General features: G+C 32.1%; 3 protein-coding genes across 21 annotated transcripts; 1 reads left to right on the forward strand and 2 right to left on the reverse strand.

Annotated features, from left to right (window-relative positions):
• Positions 1 to 3942: 3942 nt before the first annotated feature.
• On the forward strand, positions 3943 to 5030 carry GUN4 (protein GENOMES UNCOUPLED 4). The gene has a single exon (XM_068632296.2). It carries the CDS (start codon positions 4151 to 4153, stop codon positions 4946 to 4948), a length of 798 nt encoding a protein of 265 aa, XP_068488397.1. The 5' UTR covers positions 3943 to 4150; the 3' UTR covers positions 4949 to 5030.
• A 1046-nt stretch (positions 5031 to 6076) lies between these two features.
• LOC137826365 (glycosyltransferase family protein) lies at positions 6077 to 10645 on the reverse strand. 14 transcript variants are annotated; one of them, XM_068632307.2, is made up of 11 exons: positions 10295 to 10645; positions 10087 to 10162; positions 9902 to 9974; positions 9739 to 9790; positions 9308 to 9369; positions 8312 to 8375; positions 8107 to 8167; positions 7923 to 8009; positions 7489 to 7582; positions 6735 to 6837; positions 6077 to 6499 (listed from the first exon to the last, which is right to left on the reverse strand). In XM_068632307.2, the coding sequence occupies exons 1-10, from the start codon at positions 10572 to 10574 to the stop codon at positions 6745 to 6747; spliced, it is 942 nt and encodes a 313-aa protein (XP_068488408.1). In that variant the 5' UTR covers positions 10575 to 10645; the 3' UTR covers positions 6077 to 6499; positions 6735 to 6744. The 14 variants fall into 14 exon arrangements, with proteins under 14 accessions (XP_068488408.1, XP_068488423.2, XP_068488431.2 ...); XM_068632322.2 differs by having other exon boundaries at positions 8107 to 8164; positions 10295 to 10562; XM_068632330.2 differs by having other exon boundaries at positions 6077 to 6476; positions 8107 to 8164; positions 10295 to 10541.
• Positions 10646 to 14750: 4105 nt separating this feature from the next.
• Positions 14751 to 20963, reverse strand: LOC137825201 (aspartate--tRNA ligase, chloroplastic/mitochondrial). Of its 6 annotated transcripts, none has more exons than XR_016517502.1 (15): positions 20581 to 20963; positions 20232 to 20375; positions 19871 to 19980; positions 19366 to 19477; positions 19160 to 19231; positions 18378 to 18469; positions 18032 to 18152; positions 17289 to 17411; positions 16884 to 17079; positions 16603 to 16790; positions 16446 to 16512; positions 15783 to 15881; positions 15590 to 15670; positions 15322 to 15379; positions 14751 to 15070 (listed from the first exon to the last, which is right to left on the reverse strand). XR_016517502.1 is itself a non-coding variant. In XM_068630875.2 (15 exons), exons 1-15 carry the CDS (start codon positions 20947 to 20949, stop codon positions 14904 to 14906), a joined length of 2004 nt encoding a protein of 667 aa, XP_068486976.1. In that variant the 5' UTR covers positions 20950 to 20963; the 3' UTR covers positions 14751 to 14903. The 6 variants fall into 6 exon arrangements, 4 of the variants coding, with proteins under 4 accessions (XP_068486976.1, XP_090153594.1, XP_068486981.1 ...); XM_068630875.2 differs by having other exon boundaries at positions 16446 to 16517; XM_090297468.1 differs by having other exon boundaries at positions 16446 to 16517; positions 18378 to 18465; positions 20581 to 20926.
• Positions 20964 to 21718: the final 755 nt, after the last annotated feature.

The following is a 21718-nucleotide window of genomic DNA, read 5'->3' on the forward strand; positions in this document are numbered from 1 at the left end:
GTTGTGTTAAACAACCCTAAATTTTGGATTAACCTTATTGATTTAGTCAACCCATGACTTGTTGTCATGAGTTGGTCAGTCACTTATCATCATGTGATCTTCTCATTGTGGTTGATTTGTTGAATAGTCAAGTTTCTGACGGACTCAGTCATTACAATTTAAAATATACAATTTTTAATAAATTTATAAATTATACAACAAACAAAATTTATGACCGTTTGACTTTGGTCACATATAAAAAAAATTGTTTTGTCGGTATGAATTAGACAACGAAACAATAATTATGACATGAAATTCTTTTTTAAACCGTGGTATAAAGTCTTTTTTTTCATTTTACATGTATTCAATTATTACAGTGTTGAAAATGTGTCACATTGATATATGTAGAATATTGATTTTTATTGTCACTCATTAATTAATTTCATTTTATTATCAACGAACAATCTAACACGATAACCACAAGTGCAGTACAATGGACTCTTTTGTATATACTTTAAGTGTTGTAGTGCTAAAACTGTTATTAATCAAGTTGAAATATGTGGTCATTTAAAATTTTCGTTTGATCAAATACTAATTTTTCTTGTTAATCATCAACTAATTTTATCTTATCATCATGGTTACTCAGATTAGTGACCACAATCATTTATTCAACGAAAATTCAATATTGACTACAACATCCGCAACACAAACAAATGCCAATCATCTTTAAGATTATCCCTGATTTAAGGTAATTTGGACAAAACACGTTCAAAATTATCCCCCATTTATGTTTATAAAACAACTTTATTTTGGATTGAGTTATAACACAAGAAGTTATGGATGGTAGAATCTGAAAACTATTTTGAAATTTTGTGTTGATTTTTAAATTATATCCTATAATTTATTTATGAATTTGAAAATTTTGCAATGTGGTAATCGAAACCATTATACTCAAATAGAGAATTAATCAAAGATCAAACATTTAAGTAGTACAATAATTATATAAATAAACATAAATTTCAAGAATCAGGTATGTCATCATCTAATACTAATTACACTGTGTACCGAGTGCCGAAGTTTTATTTTAGCGTCGAAGTGTCTTTTGCAATTACCATCCAAGTTCGAAATCACATAGACGAGAAGTAGAGATGTGAAAGTTGTAAAAATAATATATTCAAGAAGAAAGAAAGAAAAGACCGATCAACCGAAAAAAGAATAATCATTCCAATTCATACATTTCAAAGTATATTAATATATTATGAAATACACATTCTGAAAAATTCGAAGATGTACTTTGGAAGGTAGAGATACAAAAATTTGGAATGTATAGATACAAAAATGCATTATATAATGTAATTGTGGATTCCAAAATACATTTCAGGATCTGAAATACGTATTTTTAAAGGGTAATTTTATTTTATTTTATTTTAATAGGGATGCAACATTAATATATGGGGTGTAGAATGCAATGACCTCAACAAAATAGAGTCATGTAAGACAGGTAAGAGAAAAAGCTATTTCCTTTCCTACACCTACGGTTTCCTCGTGCACCTCCATATGATGTATAAAAAACCAAATTGTCTTATTCCTTTGCCGCTTTCACCCCTTATTTATGAGTTCTGTCATGACTAATGGAAGAAAGTCCCAATTTTACTTCAATACCGTGATTTGAACCATGTAATTTGAAATAATTTTTTATGAAAAAAAATAAGTTGGAAGTTTTTCTATGCAAAAAAGATAACTTTTTAATTGTTTAATCCCAAATCCTAAATCTATAATATAATGATAAATTCTTCCTGCGTCATACCAATTTAAAAATCCAAAATGCAAAAAATTTTTATGGATTTGAGAAGTTTGTTCCGAAAATCCAAATTTAAAAATGTATTCTGAAAAAGAGATTTCAAAAATATATTTTTATCTGTATCCTTCTTTTATTTTTAAAGTAATTTTTGTCATAGGGATATTTTCGTTATTTTAGTAAAAAATATGATGAAATTGATATGATGCAGAGAGAATTTGTCTAATATAATTTATAAGTTAATTTTTTATTTTAAAAATATTTTCATATCATATAATTCAAAATATAATATTAAATTTCAGATTGTATGATTTAGAAATTAGAATTAATTTTCAAATTACTATTTTAAATTATGTAATTCAATATGCCTTTTAACTTTTGGTTTCTGAATTATATAATTAAAAAAAAACTTCGGTAAATCATAAATTTTGATATTTATGGAGATATAAAAGAAAAGCATGAGAGTGCAAAAAGAAATCTCCGTTTGCAAGTCTTATTTAGCTCAAATCACTTTGACCGTTTTCGGTGGGCCGAAAGAGTAAAATGAATGCGTAATTCAAACCACATTATCATCCTAAATGAATGTGCATTTGACTCTTTCTTCCTGCACCTCCATATCTTCTTTTCCACCTCCAAAAATTTTGATATTTCAAAAATATCCTTCTGTAATATTCTAGATTACGTAATTTGGAAGTCTTTTTCCAAATTCGTAATTAGTTTCTGAATTACATAATCTAGAAGTTTTTTTTCTTCAGAAAGATGATTAATTTTCAAATTACAAATCTGAAAGTCTTTTCTAATACGCATTTTTTAAATGTGTATCCTAATTACATAATTCAGAAATTATTCTCAAATCCAGACTTTTAGATTATATATTATGGATTACATAATCCGTAAGCTATTTCTGAATCCAAGAATAACTTTCAGATTATGTAATCCAGAATATGAGGATGAGAAAAAAAATGAAAAGGTAAGAAATAGTTTGCATTTTTATTGTATTATTCATATCAATTTCCAATAAGTGGATTCGTGTATTGATTTGCTATTAACTATTTTAATTGTAGTGTCTACAAATTGCAATGACTAGACGACCACGAATCCATTCAATAGTTTACTTTTAGAAAACATTCTCTAAGCAATACTTTCAAAAATTATTTTCAAGAAGTACAAACTTCTTAAAATATATTTAAAGGGAAAAAATATTTTTCATAAACTAAAATCAATTTATGCTCGTATTAAAAATAAAAATTTAAGGAAACAATGTCTCTACCGTGTTCCCATAAACTATTTAAAAAAATTGTCCGAAATATGTAAATTATAACATCAACATCGTAAAGCACATGTCTCAACAAAATCACCGGCCAACAACAGTGTTGCCCCTAAAATCAAATGACAATTACATTTGTGTGCTGTGTAAAGAACCCAAAAAATATCTTTATACTTTTCTTCACAATTTTTACATTAGTTTAAGAATTATAGTTGGTAATGTCTCTTATTTACATAGTTAGAACTTTTTGAAGTTTTCGATGTTGATATCTAACATGTCTCATCTTTCATCTCAGTTTTCTATTAGCAAAAGAAAGAATTACTTATAAAAAATCATTCGACATTTTAGTTATCAGAATTCAATGGTTAAAAATAATAAATATAACTAAATACATACTTTTATCTGGTTGAAAATAATAAATATAATTAAATACATACTTTTGTCTGGTTGTTTAAGACGTAGTTGCAGAATGAAAAAAATACCAAATTTAATATAAATTACTGCATGAGTTGATCTTATAATTAATTAAAAGAAGGATTGTATGTGTTAAACTTAATTGATTATCTTTCTTATGTAGATACAGTAGACACATAATTTGCACAATAATCAATACTTTCTTTTGTTATGGCAAATTTTCTTTATCAGATGGCTTATTATGCAGGAAATGCTTACTCTTACTCTCTCTTGAATGTACAAATTAAGTAAGCAAACTCAAATTAGCATACATAGAAACTTCCAAAAAAGTGGCATACTCTTTCTTGTTTTCTTGTTTCTAAGAAAATAAAAAGAAAAGGAGCATAATCTGCCACATATCATTGTTTCTAAGAAAAGAAAAGAAATGAAATGAATTTGATGGGCTAAAAGGAATTAATTGTAGCAGAGAGGGAAAGACAGTGAGATCAAGCCTCACCCTGATTGAGCCAATCACAAACTCCCATTATATTGCTTTTGATTAACTCATCACAGTCTCACCCCACACATTCCTTATCCCCTCCTTCCAACCCAAACCTTCAAACCAACTTCATCAAAAAAACTCCTTCAAATCACATCAAAACACACTCTTCTTTAACCCTTTCTCCTCCTCCTTCTTCTTATCCCAAGCTAAAATGGCCACCAACTCTCTCCATTACTCCATCCACCACCATTCCCTCCTCAAACGCCACCACAACAACAACCCCTCAGACACCCCTCCCCCCACCTCACTTTTCCTCACACCCACCACACACCCCAACTTAACACTCTCCCACCACACTCCTTCTAACTCTCACATCACTTCCTTTTCCCTCTCCCAAACCACACCCTCCTCCTCCTCCACAACCTCCCAAACCAGCCCCTCCTTTGACCTCCTCCGCCACCACCTGTCCTCCAAAAACTTCCAGCAAGCTGACGAGGAGACGCGTCGTCTACTCATCGTGCTTGCTGGGGAAGCCGCTCAGAAGCGCGGCTACGTGTTCTTCTCTGAGGTGCAGTTCATCTCAGGGAGCGACCTCATAACCATTGACACCCTTTGGAGGGAGCACAGTGGCAACAAATTCGGGTACAGTGTGCAGAAGAGGATACTGGAGAAGGTCGATGGGGACTTCACAAAGTTCTTCATCAAGGTGGGGTGGATGAAGAAGCTTGATACTGAGGTGGAGCAGTACAACTACAGGTCTTTTCCTTCTGAGTTCGTCTGGGAGCTCAATGAGGACACCCCAGAGGGACACTTGCCTCTCACAAACGCACTCAGAGGGACACAGTTACTCAGCAAAGTTCTCAACCACCCAGCTTTTGTTGATACTAACAATGAACAACAAGATGATGCTGAGAGCAAGGACAATGGAGCACTCGCAGGATCCAAGGATAGTAGTTCATCTTCAAAGACATTGGCTCAGAAGATCTTTAAACGGGATTATAGCTTCTGAGTGCACAAAAGATGTACTTTAATTTGGACTCATAGTAATTATTAATTTATCAACCACTGCAGATGGATGATACTTCATTGTATTTTCTTCTCCCTTTTTCCCTTCTTCATCCTTTTCCATATATCGTTTTTTTTTTGCCAATGTTCTCTTAAATTTTCTGCCTTTTACAAACTCCTGAACCGAAGGTTCATTTGTTTTGGTTTTCAATTGTCGTCACATAATAACTTGTCTGGTGTGGTGTTAACTGTTACCGTAATAATTCGTCTGGTGTGGTGTTAACTGTTACCATTTTATACCAGTGACTGCAGTATCAAAATTATTTCAATTTTTTTTTTCTTCAGTTATAATACAACAATTTCGAATGTTGTTACTTAGTTTTCAGCAAGTTGGTGCTTGCCCAGAACTTCAAAATATTTGTTATTATTGCTAGGATGGTAAAAATTACAGATAAAAAATAATGTGAATGCGTGCAATACTACTGTTAGGAAGCTTTGAAGTTCAGGTATAAAGAGAGGGAAAGAAAAAGTCACCTGAATCATTCACCAACTGTATTTTTAATCAAATTGGAGTGATAAAGGAGAATAACTTTATTCTTATATCAATCCTAAAAAAAATAAAAATATCAAGAAATGAATTATAAATCTAACTCAATCTCATCAAATCAACTTATAAGTTGAGATTTACACCCATTTATAAATTATGAAATGTCTTAATCTCTAGTTAATGTGAGATATACAACACACGCCCCTCACACCGATCTTACCAACTCGTATAGGAGATTATATATTATGAATGGTCTGATAACAGACCGATGATAGGTGACTTGATAAGACCAACAAACACTCCTCGTTATGATAGATTTTAAATGACTGTAATATCATATTAAGAGGTGGACTATAAATTTAACTCAAATTCATAAAAACGACTTATAAAATGATGTTTGAACACACTTGTAAACTATGAAATATCCTAATCTTTAGTCAATATGAAATCTCCAACAAAATTCAAAAAATTTGCATTTATTATTTGTTTCATAAGCCTAATCTCTCAAAAAAGGAATAATAATTGGTCTATATTAAAATTAGATTAAATAATATGTGCATTGTAGATGTAAAAAGTATTTCACACTTATCGAATAACAATTTATGATATATTTGTTGACATTTTAACTTTAAAAATATGAAACAGTACTTATAATGAGTAGATCATGTAAAATGTTTTACATTCACCTTACATACCAATTTTATACTTACAACATTTTGCCATCTCATTTCCTCTCTCGATAATCCATTAAAGGTGAGGAAAGTAGCCTTTGTGTATAAAGCCATTTGGCCTGTTTTCCTTCCCTTCTATTCTATATCCCACTCCAAAATACAGCCTAAAGTAGAGTTCTTTCAAAATTTTGAAAGGAATAATGAAGAGCTAATTTTTACAACATAAGCTCAAATGAATGGTACATTTAATTTCCAAAGGGTTGATGTACACGAGTTGCTTCCTTGATCAGTGACATCAAATCAGGAGTTGCCTCCTTCAAAACCAACATTTTTAATGCTGAGAAAAACAGTACAACATTAGATGTAACAAAAAAACAAAGTTAGTTTGTATCGTTACGTGAAAATAATACACTTTTCCACATCAACAAAATTAACCAACCAGTTCAATATTACAGAAAAGAGAGTCTAAACTTGACTTTAGTTCCGAATAAATCTTTATCCATAGCAAACCAATAAAGAAAGCTACTTTAATGTTTTGACATAATGTAGACAAAATTTAGAGCAAGACTTACCCAGCTAACACTATGCACAGGGGCACAGTCTCCTGGTGTGCTGATGTAAACCATCACAAGAAAGCATAGAATGTGTTTCAGTGTACAAACAAGATCCTGGATTCTGAAAATAACACAAATCAAATATCAATGTCCTGAAACTTTTTTCCCCATGAATTAACTGAATATTTCAGCCATACACACTCCATTCGTTTAATTGACATGCTCATATTTCCAAATAACAATTTCTATAAAATTTTAAGCTCAAGATGCCCTGATTTCCATGGATGAACAATTCAAAGAAAGAACAATTATGAACATTGTAAGATTACCGCACAATAAGCATGAATTTAATTTAATATAAGCTATGAAAATGTGGAGACCATCTGATATTCAAAGAATTTCCAGCATATTACTACTTTGGTGGCTTTTGAACAAAAAATTAGAAGGATACAAGTCATTAAGAAGGATTCTCAAAGCTTATCAATGATCACCTGGACACCACCTTCCACATGGAGTTTTGAAATTAAAACCACCAACTAATGATTTTGTAAGGGTACACACATTAAAACAAATACAAGCCACTTTAAATGAAATTCCCAGTTTCAAAGGACCCATCAAATACCCAGTATTAGTACCTACTGACTAGTAAGGGATTCTATGACACCAATCATCTAATCCAAATTATATTTGAAAAGAATTACCTATTAGTTAACCAGTATTTATCAGTTTCTGGAATAGAGCATGTTTGTATTTAGTGAATCATAACCATTACCATATGCATTGGGGCATCATAAACAACTTCAGCGGGTTGATCTGCTCCAACACTTGCCAAGCAAGATCCCTTGCAGCTCATATATTTCTGAATACTGCCAGCATAGTCATGAACAATTGATAATATCATAACATCAACAGAAAAAAAATAATGATCACCATGCATGCATGATATTCCTTCCTCACTAAATACCAGTCTTTGTGCCAAGACATCAGGTCACTGGTAAGTAAGTTTGCATCAAAACAAAAAAAAAAGTGGAAAGAAAAAGAGGAAGTCCAGAAAGCTAAATATGTGATGAAAATCATGCAAGTTAATAAAATTATACATCTTGTGCACAGTTAGGATCAATTACACAGTAAACAGTACCATTGAAATACATTATTATACATGCATACCAAAAATACATTAGAACACAATTTCAGTGCATCACTTACATGTCACAATTATTGAGCACCACAAGTTTATTTGGGACGCATGATTGTCCTCTTGATTTGCAAACAGAATTACATGATTCACCTTGCCTGTCAAACAAGTGATAATAGGTTCAACTGCTATGCTACAGCAAGAAACTGCAAATGTCATCCTCAAAGAAAAGAAGCAATCTCAGTAATTATTGACCTCCCAACAACAACATTGATGCCATTCAGTCTTGCTTCTGCGACAGTATTATTTTCCCCTGCTTCAAATGCATGAAAAGGAACAGATTTCATCTAAATAGTGATAAATAGAATAAAATCATAAAGTATTGGTAACAAAATATGATTAAGAACTTAACATAATTACTAGCCATTAACTAACATGACAGTTTCCTCTCCAGACTTACAGGAAGAATTCAATGGCAGTGAAAAGCAGTGGTGGAAGTCACTAATGTAAGCATTTTCATGGACCTGAAACATTACATAAGAGATAGAAACATTAGCAACTCATTGTAAATAGTTTTTCAAGCTCTTGTGTTAACACTTGGACTCTAATGAAGTTTAGATTCTAGGCTAAAAATAAAACCAGCTCACATGCAGTGCGTATTGGGTTTGGTTTATGAACCTGATAATAATATTTTGTTTCATTTGACCAAACTACATAACAATGTATCTGTGGAGCCTAGTGTAATAGTATCGAGTCACATTTTTAGCTTAGTTTAATTACTTACGGTAAAAGTTAGAATTTTCAATATTAATTGCTCCTATGCTATTATGTTTAGTTAAATAATATTTTGATTTGACAACACTGATTGTAATTTGTAAATATTAAACAGCTTGGAACTATAAAGATATTAGACACCAAGATATATCTACATTCTTCTATTAGACCCATGTCATAAGATAAGTAAAATGCCAGCCCATGCTGGTATTTTGCTCTTCATACACCTAAAACTTAAAATGTAGGTGAGCTCCTATGGACTTGAATATGTATGAAATAGTAATTACTAATGGACTCCATTTTATCCTGTCTATAGAAAGTCATTATACCGGGTAAACCTGAGCACAACAGACTAAACGGGGGGCCTTTGCTATTGTAATTGTGAGAGAAAACAAAGAACAAAGAAAAAAAACCAAAAAAATGCTCCAAATAAGTTGTTATGCTAATAATGACATAAAAGTGTATGGGAGCACAGTCAACTCCATCATAAATGCCCATAAATAGACTTATGTTAAAAACTTCTAAATAAAGTCTGACAAAAATTAGTTGACATGAAAAGGGTTTCCTTTTTCTAACAGAATGAGCAACCTTCTAATTAAAGGTATAACCATATAATTAGTTTCTAATAGAAAGTTAAAACTTCAAGAATAACAATATAGCAGGAATGCAGGAGTATATTCACCACACTCTCAGAACTGTGACGGCATCTCCCAGCACAGTAGTCAAAAATACTAGTGTAAGTTCCTGCCAAAAACAAAATGACGTATGTGAGAACAAACAAATTTGGGCTTTATCAATGCGCATGTGGGTCACTTAAGAACCAATTAGCAGAAGTTAAAACCAAGTCACATCAGGAGATGAAAGAGAAAGATGAAAATCTCACTGTTCATGTTTCTTATTAAAATTATACATGGAACAAAATTCATCAGAAACATGTTGGTCATGAAGGCAAATACGTGTGAAATCAGTCATATATCTAAAACAGACTGGTCATTAGGGCAAAAGTGTATGAAATCGGTCATATGTCTAGACAAGTTAATGAAAAGCCCTAAACACAATTCTACATAACAACCAAACAAAATGGGAATGTAAAAAGATAGAAAGAAACATTACTTGCAGAAGCAGGCTTAGCAACCTTCATCTTCAGCACTTGTTCCTTGGTTGTCTGCTCAATTAAGTTAAGGAAGCATACATTAAGACCCTCACTTTGTTCAATTAGATGATGCCAAAAAAAGGGGAAAGAGAGAATAAAGTTAAATATCTTATAAGAGATTACCAAAGCAGGATTGAGGCAGCAGGAAACACAATGTTCATAAGAGTTGCAGCATCGTGAGAGAAGATTGCATCCGCTGCAAATAGAAACAAAAGTCACTATAAGATGGCAATAAGAAGTTGGTGTTCGTTTGTTCAGTTGTTCCCTTCAAATGCAAGTAGAGAGATTTATGAAACAGAAAAACTCACTGACAAGAAAATTTCTCCCCCTTCAGAGGGCAGCAACGAGAGAATGGATTAACAGACACAGCATTACACACATAACCTACCAAATACTAATCATTGTAAATCAATACTAATCAAAAGTAGAACATCGATAGTAAAAACTGTAGAATATAATAACACTAATAATATCATAAGTGAATTAAGAAAACTAGAAAAAATTGTTGTGACCAACCATTATCATCTGAAAGGAGGTATCTGCCTTGAACGGTGGTTTTGCAGGGATGAAGGGTTTGAAAGCTAACATCCTTCCTAATTGCAGTGATTGTAGGTGAAAACTTAAAGATAAACAGAATAAGCAACAAAATCCTCCTCGATGGTGATGCACACACTTCCATCACGGAATCATGTGATGTTTCAGTTTCGATTAATTTCCCACCTTCGACCTCGACCAATCCCAGATTCTGTACTAGATTTTGATTGTTCTGGTCGCTGTTTCTTTCGCACCCGTCCATTCCTGGCCCAACATTTTCTGGGTAAGTTGGAATGGGCCCGGCCTATTTGAGCCCAAAGAATTTTTTAAAACAACTTGGCAGTTTCTTCCTGCACCCTACGTTTTTCTTCCTGCACCCCTATAATGTTGTGCAAAGACTAAGCTGTCCTTATTATTTTTTGGAAACCCTAAAATGCCCCTAATTCCTAAAAACCCTAAAACTCTCACTTTCATTTTCTTCTTCCCAGCGCAGCCACAACTCCCAGTCCAGATCTTCATTCCGTGCAACGCCATTCCAGAACTCCACATCTTTTTATGCTTTAGGGTGATATTGTCAACTTGAAGATAAGTAAAATTTATGGGTTTTTGGATCTCTACTTCTTTTTTTTTTTTGGATTTTCGTTTCTACACTTCATCTATAATATTTCAATTAATGCACTTCGGTAATAAAGAATCCGTATATGTTTTTTCACATTCTGAATTATGGACTCCGTAGAAATTTTGGATTGATGTTTTTGGTAAAATTTCGGATTTCTATTTATGATAATATTCCGGATTGATGAATCTGTAGCACATTATTCAATTCCGCATTGATGAATCCGTAACACATTACTCAATTCTGGATTCATCAATCCGTAGCACATTACTCAATCCCAATCCTACTTCTCTACCTTGCTTCGCACAACTACAAAGACCCTGCATGCACGGCACCTGAGATGAATGAAGAAGATGAACAGTATCAAAGAAAATCTAGGCCCCTTTTCAAATAATAGATCAAGGTCATTTTTGGAATTTTAAAAATTGTGGAGGTGCAGGAAGAAGAAGCCAAACAACATTAATAATATATAATAGAAAAGAATAATGTAATATTATAAAAACAAAAAATAAACTATTTTTTAGTGCTTTCTGATAAAAAAAAAATCATGGAGAATCCTTTGGTGAAATTAATATGATTTAGAATTAAACAAAACTCAAGACTTCAATATTTCGCGAGACAATGTTACACCTATTTTTATGTATATTTTTTTTACAAAGAATGAAAAAAAAAATATTATATATAAGTAGTTTTTAAAAGATAAAATGAAGAATGATTTTGTATAAGCTGATTTTATAATTTATCTAGTTGTTATTGCATGCACTCTTGAATCCTCCATAAGTATTTACAAAAATATTTAAGTGAGTACTTATTAATATTTGATGATTGATATAAATATATGTTATTGGATGTGTACTATTGTATTACATTAGTTAACGTATTTATAGAATATAGAAAAATGTTGAGTTCTCGTAGTTATAAACCTAGATTGCATTGATATTATAATTAGTCTCTATATTAGTATCACATTGCGTAAAAATTATTTGTAAAATTAATGTTTAAAAAACTTTTATTCAAAAGGTATTTGTTGCTTTGGGTTATCAATATATTCTCAACCTTAGTAGTTGAAAACTATTTTGACTGAATATTCTAAAATATCTCGACTGATTATCCGTTATATACCGTATTAGCCATATGCACTATAACAACAATAGTAGTAGTAATAATAATGATAATAATAGTAATTATTATTATTATGGTATGTATACTTATATAGATAAAGTGGACCTAAATAGTACATGAGATTAGTTGTAACAATTGTTGTGGGTGTCGTTCGATCTCTTGTTTTTCAATATTTCACTTTTTCAAATTTCAAGACTCCTTCTCCTTAATATTTCTCAACACTTGGTCGGGAGTTAATTTGCAAAAAGTACTCCTACGATCAAGTAAGTACTATGCATTAAGAGTATATGGTGAAACTAATAAAAACGTATTTTACTCCAATGTAGATGGCCTGTTTATAGCATTGAGTCATGGGTCATCTAAATGATAGACCAAATTTGTATTAAATCAGTGTTAGATGATTTGTCGAGAGGTTACCTTGATTGATAGGGAGGTGTATTTAGAGAATATTAGTGTTAGCTGATTTCTCAGGACATCATCCAAATTTAACGGAATATGTTCATAGTTCGTAGAGAATTTTCATAACTATCTTAATTATCATTTATTACAACTGCACTTTTAATTATTATTATTATTATTATTATTATTGAATAAAGGAATGGTAACAGTGAGATGGTGTGGTGAAGAGAAGAGGAAAGTAACGTGTTTTCATCTGATTATTTGTGTCCTTCTGTCTCCAACCTTAACTCCAAAATCCACACATTAAATACTTTTTCTAATTAATATAAATATTTTTTACAATTTATTTCATCCACTTTTCACTCATTTAAATAAATGAAAAAAAGTCTATCTTTTTATTTATTTAATATTTATTCAACCAATATATATTTTATTTATTTATTTATTGCATTGAGTTTAGAAGACATAATCAATGGCAATCCACTCACCAATACAATCCAATAACTATAGTTAAATAATCAGAAAGTATATATTACAAGCAATGCAACCTTTGTTGGGCCTCAAAGCCCAGACAGAATACAGAATATTTTATGCGTATTTTTTCTGCACCGTTATATTTTTCTTCCTGGACCCCTACATTCTATGAAATAACCAGAATTACTCTTGATAATTTTGTGTGATTCTGGAATATTAATTCCATAAACAAAAGGTGTTTATGCTTTTGTTTATGGAATAGGGGTTGTGTAAGCAAAGTGTGTTTCCGGAATAGAAAATTTAAAAGGCAAAAAACCATTATGGAATATCCTTTCCAAACACATTTTTTCAACTTTCAAAATGGTAAATTCAGACTTCATAAAATTTGTTCTGGAAAGGATGTTCAGGAAATATTCTGGAAAAAATAATCTGAAAGTCATTTTTAAAAGGAGTAAAATAGTATTTTTGGAAAATGATGAGGTGCAGGAAGCCATTTGTTGGGGTGCAGGAAGAAACACCCATTTTTTATTTGAAGGAGCGTTTTCAAGCAGCAGAAAAGTAGTTTTGTAAGAAGACACACCTTCATTGACCAAACACACCTTCATTTCAATAAAATTATAAATTTATAACAAATAAGCCAAAAATAACTTATTGGTCCTTTATGATTTATTAAGACTATATATTAAAAAATTCAATTACCCTATGACTCTTTCATGAAAGATCATCTAACTCATTCATTAACCTCTCTTCTGTAGATAGATATCAAACTCATGTTGTACTATTTGTTTTTTTTGTGACACTTGTGTTTTTGGTGGCATAGTTATTTGGTTCTGAGCTTGCATATCCAAAAATTCAACCTACTGTTTTCTTATCAATTTTTTAAAGGCGGTTTCTTCCTGCACCTTCATATATTCTTCTCTCATCTCCATAAATTTGTATATTTCTAAAATTACCCCTATGTAATATTCTGGATTATGTAATCTGAAAGTCTTTTTCAAATTCGTAATTAGTTTTTGGATTACAAATGCAAAAGCTTTTTTTCAGATGAATGATTAGTTTCTAGATTATGTAATCCGAAAGTCTTTTCTAGCTTTCGAAATACATAATCCGGAAGTCTTTTTTTAAATGCGTGTCCAAATTATATAATCCAGAAACTACTTTCTATGGAGGTGGTCCAAGAAAAATAAAAATGTATTTTCAGGGAGTGGCAGAAGAACCTATGAGGCAGTCTTTTTCAAAACTTCTATACGTATCTGGCTGGATAAACATTGAAACAATACTTCAAATGAGGAAATATTTTCAAATGTGATTATAGGGGAAACTGAACTTTTTTTTTCAATGCATTATTATCAATCTTGAAAAATACTAACACGAAGAAAAAAACAACTAAAAGAACTAGTCAATCATATAGAGAATTCAATATAAAAAGTAGCCAATAAGATAACTTTAAGACTTAAATATCAAATCAAATCATTTATTATACCTAATACTTTTAGCAAATATCATACAGTGACAATTCTGACAGCAACATCAGTGATTAGATTAAGAATCATTTGTTACAAAATTTGCCCACAAGTCCCCACAGTATGTTAGTGGCTAAAAATCATTGAAATAGAATTTCAGGAGAAATCATTGAAAAAGACAAACTAACAAAATTGTTTTGCTAGTAAATTTCAACCAATGAGAGAACTTGTTTGATAGAATGTTTCAAAAATAGAATATGTTCCTAGAATTTCTCTTGTTAGTGTAGTTACATTGTAATGAGCTTTATATGAAGATAGTTTGCTTTATTCAGGCCCATTCCTCTGCACTCTCCAGAAAAAGCAATTGCAGAAGAAAATAATAACCACTTCCAATTCTAATTCTGATAATCCATCTCTTAATTTGTTTGGCTTTAATTAAATCTCCTCTTCCTTGATAAACATAATTTATTCCTTACACGAATACAAAAATGGGTGTGCAGTGAAATAGAAGAAAAGTTTATGTTTTAATTGAGAGATCTTTGAGCTGCTGAGGATCCACCTCAGAAGGTGATCTGGTTAGGGCACACTGTGCAGTGGTTGTTTTTGGAAAAGCAATGACATCTCTGATGGAATTAGCACCCGCCAACAGCATAATCAATCTGTCCAACCCATAGGCTATGCCTCCTACACAAGAATTATTAATCAAATATTTTATGAAGAAGAAGCAATAAGTGCCTCTAACCCAATGCTTCATATAATGTATTAAAAAAACCACAATGATCATGTTTGTTTCATTGCTATTATTAACCATTACTTCAAAAAGCTAAAGCAAAACTGCCTTTTCATAGATGAATGGTTAGACACAGAACAATGATCCTACTCTAGCCAGATATCAAATAGTTTCTCACAGGCAAAAACAGGAGGAATCAGCATACCATGTGGTGGAGCCCCCATGTCAAGTGCTTCAAGAAGATAACCAAACTTTGCTTCAGCCTGAAGAAATTACAATAACCAAACTCATTTACACTCTTACTAATGACCATGCATTCAGTTTTAGATCTCTTCAGTTTTTGTTTCTATTAGTATAGCCATTTTAAAATTTTAGGCAACATTTTATAAACATAAAAAGATAGAAAATAAATGAAGATAACTAAGCCCAATAATGGATTCGTAGTTATTATTTCAGATTAATGATCCACTAACCTGCTCCTTTGAGATGCCAACAGTCTCCAAAACCTTTTCTTGTATACCACGTTTGAAAATTCTTAGACTTCCCCCTCCAATCTGACAAAAAATAGGCACAAACTAATACTGTTACTCATACAGATTTCATTGGTCAAATCATCACTGTCACAGCTTATAGAGAGAGGAAAGTACAGAAATGAATCTCAATTACCTCCACCCCATTGTAAACCATGTCATAAGCCAAAGCACGAGCAGATGCAAGGTCATTCATGTCTTCAGGGTTTGGTGCAGTGAAAGGATGGTGAACAGCCTGCATTAAACCATGATTAAGAATCATAACAAAAAACAGAAATGATGTATTGTACCCCGAACACTTTACTAGGACATATCATATTTCCCAATATCAGAATATCACGCACCAAGCACAGGCCCTCCTGTTGAATCTGGAGGGAAGATTTAGAGAAATATCTGAATGGGAATGTTTCATTATTCAATTGAAATGCAGTACATATGTTTGGCATGTCATCCATACATAGAGAGTCAGATCATTTGATAGACTTTAGGAGATTATTTTCTAGGCTAATATTAATTGAGTACAACTTCCTTCACACTAATACCCATGATTACCTATTGCACATTTTATCATGTGATTCATGAAACATACTCTTTCCTAAGTGCACTAACTAATACTATTTTGAAAACCTTCCAAACAGAAGAATTGAATAATATTCAGGGCTTGATGAGAAGAAAATTGCCAATTCACACACATTGACTTAATTTCAAAGAGAGAGGATCAGCAAAGAATCATACAATTTCAGAAATAGACATGAATGATATTGTAAAATACACTTCAGTTGCTATTTAAAGAACAGACCTCCAGCCTCTGCTCTGGATCGTTCCACTCAAACATTGGAAAATCAGTTATCCACAAAATTGAATGCCTGCCCTAAAAATTCAAACAAAATAATATTAGAAATAGAAATAGCTGAGAAAGAGCTTCTTTTTTCTCTAAAAAACAACCTCTAACTTACATGGTCAATCAAACCTAGGTCATGGGCTACATAAACTCTTAGACAGTCTAAAGTTTTATTTACAGAGGCATGATGACCCACTGCAAATAGAATGAGGTCACTTGGTCCCGCAGAGCATCGCCTTAATAAATTCTCTCTAATTGTAGGATCCATACTTGATACTAAAGCAGAAATTCCCTTCATGTTCCCTAAAATCAAAGGTTTGCAACACAGAAATGGAATACAATAAATATCTCCCAAAAACATAAAAAAAAATTATTAATAGCAAATTTATCCTTTACCATCATCCAAGACCTTAAGAAAGGGTAAACCCTTTGCACCAGATTTGAGTGCTTCATTGTAAATATCACCCTTCTTAAGAGCTGAATTTGAGTATTTTTTTGTACCAGATGGTACGCATAACACTCTGATAACTCCCCCACTTTCTAAGGAATCAGAGAAAACTTTGAAGGAAGAACCTGAGAAAATGTCAGATACCTGCAGGACCGGAAAAATTATATTACATACACCAAGATTCCTTAAGAAGCAAATATAGGTATCTAGTGCAATACAAGACAACAGAAAGATACAACAGTTATCAAATCAAAGAGAATACATACAGACAAAAGAGAGGATTGTCAATAAATAACAACCATACACAAGAAACTACAGAAGTGCTATGGAGGAGGTGAAAGAAAGATCATTACATCTTTTAACTCAAGATCAAATCTGGTATCTGGCCTGTCTGAACCATATCTACTCATTGCTTCAGCATATGTAAGCCTGGGAAAAGGATTTGGTAACTCAACCCCTTTAATTTCAAAGAAAACCTGCAACAAATGTTCCCTACTTACACTTGGCAAATGAGAGATAATGGAAAGAAAAAAAAGAAAAGGAAGAAAAGAGAAAATAGTGAACTTCATGATGTTGTTTGGCTTGCAAGAAAAAGTGGAGAAAGAAAATGGTAATTGTCATTTTTGTTGTTTGTTCTAAGAAAAATAAGAGAATGATGAAAACAATAATTTGACAAGTGACATCAGTGCTACTTTTCCTGCAACTTAATCACTGCGATAGAGTTTGGCTTTAAAAAACTGGCTTACTAAAGCAGAATTTTAGTTTGAGAAATAAAAGAAGCTCTTAAGATAATGGATAATGATGTAGTTGTTGTCATTGATAAAATATTCCTATTAAAGTTTGGAGATGTATTGAAGAATAGGGTATATTTCGCTAGCAAAGCTATTTAATGAGATTTTTATATCAACAAACAAAGTTGTGTTTTTCCACTATAATTTGTCTTTAGTAAAGGAATCCCTTCTACTTATATACCTCATTGCTTTGTTCCAAATCTCCAACCCAAGTCACCATATACTTCCGAGTTTCAAAATAATGAATAAAAGGCATTTTATAAGCTATTGTTACAGAGGTCTCATTACAAATAGTATAACCTAACCTTTCTAATCAATTCTTCATTAAACGCCAACATATCCTCGAAAGGAGTAAAGGCCATTTCCATATCTAGTTGTGTGAACTCAGGTTGTCTATCAGCTCTTAAATCTTCATCACGAAAACATCTGCAAAACATAAATTGCATTTTATCCAAACAGAAAAGTCACTTGCATGATAGTTGCTTCAATTTTACACCTGGTATGGCTTACAAAAACAAGCATTATACATTTATTCTTAGTTTATGATAGTCACTTAAACAAATGCTTATTTTTATAGTGAGAAAGAACTACATGAGGGACAATAACATATTCTCATAAAAGTAGCTAAACACAAGAAAAAAAAAATATTACCTTGCAAACTGATAATATTTATCAAAACCAGCTACCATTAGCATTTGCTTAAATTGCTGAGAACTTTGTGGCAAGGCATAGAATGCTCCTGGCTTCATAATTCATGTGATAGTGAATCAACAAAACAGTATCAAGTGGCTCAGAAAAAATAGATAAAAGGACTTGTATTGATTTTCCAATTACTCTTGGCAATGTTTTGCTCATCAAAGATGTTACTCCAATAAAATAAAATATACATATATGAAATTTTAAAGAAATAGTAAAACAACATAAAAAAATTATCAGAAATTATGAAGGGGAAGGAATTCTTAGAACTGAGTGTTTTCCTGTTTGCATTCAGACAGCAAACAACACAGAGCAAAGCCAGCAAGACTGCAAGAGCACATCTGCACATTCCTATAATGCCTCATCTCTTGGCAAACAGGAAAGTGACTCGCAGTCATGGTAGCACTGTCAAGTGATACTGTCTTCATGACTAGGATAAGAGTTGCAGGCGGGTAGATTTGGTCTGCCAGAAGCTAAATTGAAACTGCCTCAGTACTGACAGGACAGGACCAATGTTTTTAAGTTCCAAACTGGACTACCAATTTTTTTTAGAGAAATCTAATGCTAGATTGTCAAAACTGGACATCCTTATTCCTGCCCAGGAGAAACCCAACTAATTTAAAATATTACATACAAATTAATGGTTTGAAACATATTGAATCAATTTCATGATCATAATCTTGAGAAACAAAAACTGATACTAATAATATAGTGCATGGTTGAAAAGATATAAATACCTGGATTCTTGATGGAACTAAGTAATCCCGGGCACCTTCTGGAGTGGATCTTGACAGTATTGGAGTTTCAATCTATCTTGTGACCAAAAAAGGTAAGACCAACACAGGATATCAAACACCAAACCCCAGAGAATAGTGGAGGACGAGAAGTACAATTACACAATGAAGAGAGAAAATAACTTAGTGATGAATTCATAGGATAGTACCACCACAAAACCATGAACATCTTCTAAATATCTTTGAATGAGTTGAACCACTTTAAACCGCAGCAATATGTTGAATTGCATTGGTTGCCGCCTCAGGTCAAGACATCGGTACCTGCAAAAAGATTTATAAGCAATAGATCTCCCATACAGACATACATGAAACAATATGAATAGGTATAATGAAAGAAACTTGGATAGGTCAACCACAAAATTCTCTCATTTCTACAAAAGCTAAAGATAAATCAAATATTTGATAACTAAATAAATGTCTCTAGCATGCAAATATAGACCATAAAACTAATAGCAATATTCCTTGAAGACCTAAAATTCCATAAAAGCAAAATGCACCAACCATGTGACTCGACAAAATTAAAGAATAAAACTTATTTTCCATCAGTGACAAGTAAAATAATAAGATTTGGATACAGTCATTACCAAACTCTACAAGAAAGGTAAATAAATACATATAAGCAATTGTGAGTATCATGTAACTTGCAGCTAGTACCTCAAACGGATTTCTTCTTTAGGAGAGTCTTTTGCATCATCTGCCGTAGTAACCAAGAATGGTAACTTTAAATTTACAGAATTTAGCACTTGAACGCTACTTGCAGCAACCTGATACGCATATTAAAAAAAAAAACTGGTTGATATAAATAAATAGAACGTTCCAAACAAAAAAAAAACAGATCTTTAGAGTCCAGAAACCAATCACTTGAGTACAAGCATTTATTCACAAAATAACAAGTGCTGGAGAAAATAAATAAGTTAATAAATAAAGGGCTTTGATATATAAAACAAAACCTTCCGGAAACAAATTCTTGTTGATCCAATACCAAAGTGAAATTACCCTTATTAATGATATATACCTCGATGGAACCTGTTATCATCTTCTTGTTGATTGATTCATTTGGCCTAGACCTGACAACACCGTCAATGGCAACCACGTACTCAAGCCTCAGGTCATTGATAGCGGAATGAGCATCTGGAAATTCATCTTGAAGGGTTATAACCTGAAATTCAAAGCTTATTTAGAATAAAACCAAGTACATTTACAAACAACAGTGAAGTAGTAAAAGCATAACAGAAAATCACAAAAGTAGCATTGGTAATACAAAAACTTTTCCAGATGAATGAGGCTAAGTAAACATTCAGGTGCCAATAAAACTCAAAAGAAAACTTCATTAAGAAAAACAACTACTTGCAACAGGCAAGTACCTGAACAATTCCAGTGAGATCTCTGAGATTAAGAAATGTGAGGCCACCATGGACCCTGTGATGGTCAACCCACCCACAAAGCTGGACCCTTTTTCCCACATCATTTGAAGACAATTCACTACAAAATGCAGTCCTTTTGGTCCACTCAAGGGATTCAGCGAGGGCCAAAGGTGCTTTAGCATTGGAAGTGAGTATTTCCGAAGCAGAAGGAAGTGGTTGTGTTGAAGGGGTTGTGGAGGCAGAAACGGAAAACACTGTTCTCGTTCTGCAAAGTGGCAATGGAACTGTGCGGGAAACTCTGCATAGAAACACCAAAGATGGTCTGCTGCGGAAGGTCATCAAAGGCAGATCTTTAAGGAACAGAGACATGGTTTTTATTTATGTGTTTAGAAAATATAAATTAGGCTATAAAGGGTATATATAAAGGAGATTCTCCTCTTAACTGCTCTTAATTTTTTTTTCTATGTTAATATTTAATTTTATTATTGTATTATGGTCATTGTGTCATTTCTTATTCTCTCTTAACTGTTCTTAATTTTTTTTTCCATTTTATCCTTACTTAATAATTTATTGTATTAATTTATTTTGGTTATTTGAACATTTTATAATTTCAAAAATTAATAAAATAATTTTTTAATTTTAAATTTTATTTTATTTGTTATTATTTAACTGGCAGGAGAGTGGAGAAAGTGATTAGTTACTTTTATGTTTTAAAGATTTTTTTTTATTAAATAAAAAATTAAAGATATTTGTAATATTTTGTGGACAGAATAATGGAGATTTAGTACGTTACTTTTTCTGATTTAAACTAATATTTTTTTTATTAAAATTGTAGAATTTTAAAATTGATTTAAGAATCAGATTTTATGATTTTTCATTACACATAACTCATGTATCCTACTTCCCACTTTCTCTCTCCACTACGCATAACACATCCTTTTTACCATATTTCTCACTTTCTTTTCTCTTTCCTTCTCACTTTCATGTAAAATCATACTTTCATCCTCACTTCTTTGACATTTGTTTCGTGAAATTGTAATTGAAGTTTGTGACTAGAGGGAACGAAAAGACTCAAAAAAGTTGCGTGCTTCATCACAACAATAGGTAATTCTCTTTATATGCATTTCATGGTTGTGAT

Source organism: Phaseolus vulgaris, chromosome 11 (assembly GCF_051622355.1).
Source record: "Phaseolus vulgaris cultivar YP4 chromosome 11, ASM5162235v1, whole genome shotgun sequence".
Lineage (NCBI taxonomy): Eukaryota > Viridiplantae > Streptophyta > Magnoliopsida > Fabales > Fabaceae > Phaseolus > Phaseolus vulgaris.

Coding starts and splice junctions, on each gene's coding strand:
- LOC137826365 (XM_068632307.2), bottom strand. CDS start 10,574: ATGGACGGGTGCGAAAGAAACAGCGACCAGAACAATCAAAATCTAGTA. Junction 8,376..9,307: donor GTCACAGTTCTGAGAGTGTG/GTGAATATACTC, acceptor GTAATGTTTCAG/GTCCATGAAAATGCTTACAT. Junction 6,838..7,488: donor ATGATGCCCCAATGCATATG/GTAATGGTTATG, acceptor TGTTATTTTCAG/AATCCAGGATCTTGTTTGTA.
- GUN4 (XM_068632296.2), top strand. CDS start 4,151: ATGGCCACCAACTCTCTCCATTACTCCATCCACCACCATTCCCTCCTC.
- LOC137825201 (XM_068630875.2), bottom strand. CDS start 20,949: ATGTCTCTGTTCCTTAAAGATCTGCCTTTGATGACCTTCCGCAGCAGA. Junction 16,791..16,883: donor TCTTAAGGTCTTGGATGATG/GTAAAGGATAAA, acceptor CTTTGATTTTAG/GGAACATGAAGGGAATTTCT. Junction 15,671..15,782: donor TGGTTTACAATGGGGTGGAG/GTAATTGAGATT, acceptor ATTTTTTGTCAG/ATTGGAGGGGGAAGTCTAAG.